Raw genomic sequence first — 4,097 nt, forward strand, 5'->3', positions numbered from 1 at the left:
GTGTGTGACTCATGCTCATACAGATATCTCCTCCCTCATGATAAGCACTTACAATAGAACAAATTGTAACAGAGTGAAAAATCAATATGCACTGTAAAATGTGCTGTAAAATAGTTGTTACCTTAAGGCACTTCTACCTGATATCACCCTTGAAAATGGCTGTGTGTGTGTGTGTGTGGTGTGTGTGTGTGTATGTGTGTGTATTCTACCACATTCAGATTGATTCTGTCTTATTTTTCTATTTGAAATGTATTGGCTTATATTGTTCACTACAGTTCAAAAGTTTGGGGTACGTATTATTTTTTTAAAAGAAATTAATACTGATATTCAGCAAGAATACATTCATTTGAACAAATGTGATGGTAAAAGACACTTATAATGTTACAAAGGATTTCAGTTTTAAATAAATGCTGCTCCTTTGAACTTTCCTAATAATAAATAACCTTTTCCACAAAAATATGAAGCAGCACTGATTTCAACACTGATAATAATCAGAAATGTTTCTCGAGCAGCAAATCAGCATATTAGAATGATTTCTGAAGATCATGTGACACTGAAGAGTGGAGGAATGTTGCTGAAAATTCAGCTTTGATCACAGGAATAAATTGCAATAATGTAATTCACAATGCTTCTTTTTTTACTATTTTTGACCAAATAAATGCACCTTTGGAGAACAGACGAGACTTCTTTTTAAAAAAAACATTAAAAACTTGTGTATGTATATATTATTTTTCACTGTAAATTGCAGTGTTGGAGGTGAAGTCTGCAGTGCCAATCATCATGGGTGCTAATATCGGCACTTCTGTGACAAACACCATTGTGGCTGTGATGCAAGCAGGAGACCGCAACGAGTTTCGCAGGTAAACCCAACTAAGGAGTTAGTTTTGTATCCATGCAGTCATGCAAAACATTGAACCATTGGGTCTCATTGGCATCATTTTTTTGTCTGCAAAAACAGGCTTTATGTAAAGTCAAAGTGGTGCAAAAGTTGATCTAGCACTTTTTCAGTAACTTTGAATTTACTTGCTGATGAAGGAACTCAAGTTGAACATCTGAGAAACGGGTTTTGTCATTGATTCTGTGTGCCTCAGGGCATTTGCTGGAGCTACAGTCCATGACTTCTTTAACTGGCTGTCTGTCCTGGTGCTGTTGCCTCTGGAGGTGGCATCAGGATTCCTCTATAGACTCACCAAACTTGTGATTGATTCCTTTAACATCCAGACCGGTGCAGATGCTCCAGACCTGTTAAAGGTCATCACCGAACCCCTCACCAAAAACATCATTGAGGTGAGATCAGTGGATCTGTTAGGTGTTACTATTCAACAGCATCCGTATGCAACTATATCAGGCAGCTGATCGCATAAGCTCCACTGTGTCATTGTTATTGCAGCAGGTTTATTAGGCTGCTGTCACTTTAAGACCTAATGCACAGATACTGACACTCATCCATTTTTTTTCTCTCAAACCAACCCTGTGTCCCAATGTTCATACTATCCATCCTAAATAGTATGTGTGATTAAAATAAGTGTGTCCCAAAGCATAGTATGTTGAAAAGAGTATGCCAAAAGTCCCCGGATGGTCTACTATTTCAGGTTGATTTTTGAAGTGTGAATCCGTGCACACTCTAATGGCTAATATTACCCACAAACCATTGCGCTTTGAGGAATGATTTGGTTGAGAACTACAAACATGAATAACAAGCATTAAAAAACTACAAACATGGTGGATGTGCGCGACCGATGGTTAAGTAGAGAGGTTTAGATAAAGGGGTTTGAGATACTAATAATCAACATTTAACCTGGTAAAAAACATATTTATTTAATGTCGTCTATGTTATATTTCATCTGCAACAGCAATGTAAACTTTTATAAACATCTGTTTCATCGTTAACTTTTAAATGCATCATTATGCTGAAAATATGATCAGAGTTCTCCGCATGAAGACCCGCGGCAGTAGGGCGTAGATCAATGTTGTAGCATTTGGACCAATCAGACACACATTTGTTCATTAGATTTAACAAATCAATTATTCATTAGATTAACAAATAATCACAGACCCCTCACCCAATAACCATACTGGGTGCCAGCATGTCTGGGAACAACATGGCAACCAGGACCCCTCAGCCAGATCAGATAAACTTTTACGACCTAAAAGTATGTAGAGATAATCTTCCTCCTACTCAGTTCTCTCTGAAACAGACACACACTGCTATAGGAAATGACTTCTTACATTAATTCATAGGAAAACTTTTCTTTGAATGAACACACATATACTTCAGGTCATTGTGTATGTTGTTACTGTTCTTGTATATTGACTTTTGTATTGTATACTGTTTTATGCCTGCTTATGATAGAACCACTCGTTCATGTAATCGTACCATGTTTAGTATCTATGAATTCGTCTTCTGTAGCACATTGTAGCTAATTTGCTACAATGTGCTACTTATTTTCTCTCCGATATGGTAGGAAATTAAATGAAATGAAAAGTTGAGGATATAAACTGTGACAAGATGATTGACAGGCCAGTTTACAGAGCGGACCGTTAAAGACGCAATTGTGTGACGTGATAGTATGTCCCAAAGCTTGCCTACTCTTCTACTACACACTCAAAAGTGTGTACTTTTTCCATCACCAAAAAAGTACATACATTAAGGGCGTAGTATAAGTAGGCACATTGGGACGCAGCACAACTGTTTACGAGGGCACTCGCTAAGATGGGAATTTCTAGTGTAGTGTAGTGTGTTTATCTGGACGAGTACTGAATTGACTTGAATATGACAGTATTGTACATTTTCAATTAGAATGTACAATAATTCATTTTACAGCACTTTCATAAATAAAAACTGAAGCCAAAAACACTTTGATGCACATTCTTTATTTAGCAGAAGTAGAGTTAAAAATTCCAAATTTTTTTGCAAAATGTAATTAGGCACTTAAACTAGAGAAATTTAGCGGTCTTTAAGCACCTGCTTTGCTCTCTGCTGTAACACATGTATTTTCATTGAGAATCTTTTTCTTTGTTTTTCCAGTTGGACACCTCTGTGATCCGTGATATCGCCACTGGAGACCCTGCAGCCCGAAACAAAAGTCTGATTAAGACCTGGTGTAAAACACAAAAAGTCATGGTGAGAATCTGAAAGTGGGTTAATTGAGTGCAGCACACACACCATTTCTCATTAGTCACTAGATTTGGCTGTTGAAACATGAGGAAATAGGATTTATCACGCTGATGGGAATTCAGAAGATAAACATAGGGTCTATATTTGTATATAGAAATAAAGATATGTCTGTATTTCTGTAGTCTTTTATCTAAATTCCCGATAAGCCTAGCTCTGAGCATAGCTCTGTTGCTCTTTTCTAAACCTAGCGCATTGGCTTGCTTTCTACATAGACAGCTTTCTTTAAAGGCATTTTAACTGTAATTAAACCTCACATTTGTAACACTTTACATAGGTATGTCAGCTCTGTATGACATACAACATCAAGCACACATAGATTCAACTCCCAATAGCTTGTTGTATTAGCATGATGCTAAGCTAACAATGTAACACTATTAAGCATAAGAAACAACACACACATGTTTATTGTGTAAAAAAGTAAATTAGCATATACCTAGGTAGCAACTCAGTACATCATGCAAAAACTTGTCCTCATGCACAGCACAGGGCTGCATCCAAAATTGCATACTCCCTTGAGTAGGTACTTTTTTGAATAAGTAATTACTTTGTGACCGCAAAAAGAGCATGTTCTATATAGTATGAATGTATGCAGTATGAATGTAATCTGGACGTACTACATTCGCCATGTTGTCATTGTCACGCGACCTGGCAGCATCAGTTGCATCGTGTCACTAGGTGCGTTTCCATTACCCTTCAAATTGCGCAAATTGCGAATTGAAAATACGCCTAATGGAAACGCGTCAATTTTGCAAAAACGCCCTTATATCACAAAAAAGTTTTTACGCTCGCATGAGGTGGTTTTTTAGGCAATGCGAAAAAGGAATAATTCGCAAAACTGCGCCGCGCTCCGGCTTTCCCTAATGTTAATGCTTAGATAATTTACACTGCACACGTCTGCGGTGCAGTGTGTGCAGTGTGG

The 4,097-nt window shown here is 37.4% G+C and overlaps 1 protein-coding gene across 1 annotated transcript in view; it reads left to right on the forward strand.

Annotated features, from left to right (window-relative positions):
* The window catches only part of LOC107710230 (sodium-dependent phosphate transport protein 2B-like), a 36,892-nt gene that overhangs the window by 17,617 nt on the left and 15,178 nt on the right, over positions 1–4,097 (forward strand). The window contains exons 6-8 of the mRNA XM_016514967.1: positions 749–860; positions 1,092–1,287; positions 3,029–3,124. Coding sequence (XP_016370453.1) covers positions 749–860; positions 1,092–1,287; positions 3,029–3,124 — 404 coding nt within the window. The remainder of the gene's footprint in view (positions 1–748; positions 861–1,091; positions 1,288–3,028; positions 3,125–4,097) is intronic.

This window comes from Sinocyclocheilus rhinocerous, unplaced genomic scaffold (assembly GCF_001515625.1).
Source record: "Sinocyclocheilus rhinocerous isolate Xijiao unplaced genomic scaffold, SAMN03320098_v1.1 scaffold1167, whole genome shotgun sequence".
Classification (NCBI taxonomy): domain Eukaryota; kingdom Metazoa; phylum Chordata; class Actinopteri; order Cypriniformes; family Cyprinidae; genus Sinocyclocheilus; species Sinocyclocheilus rhinocerous.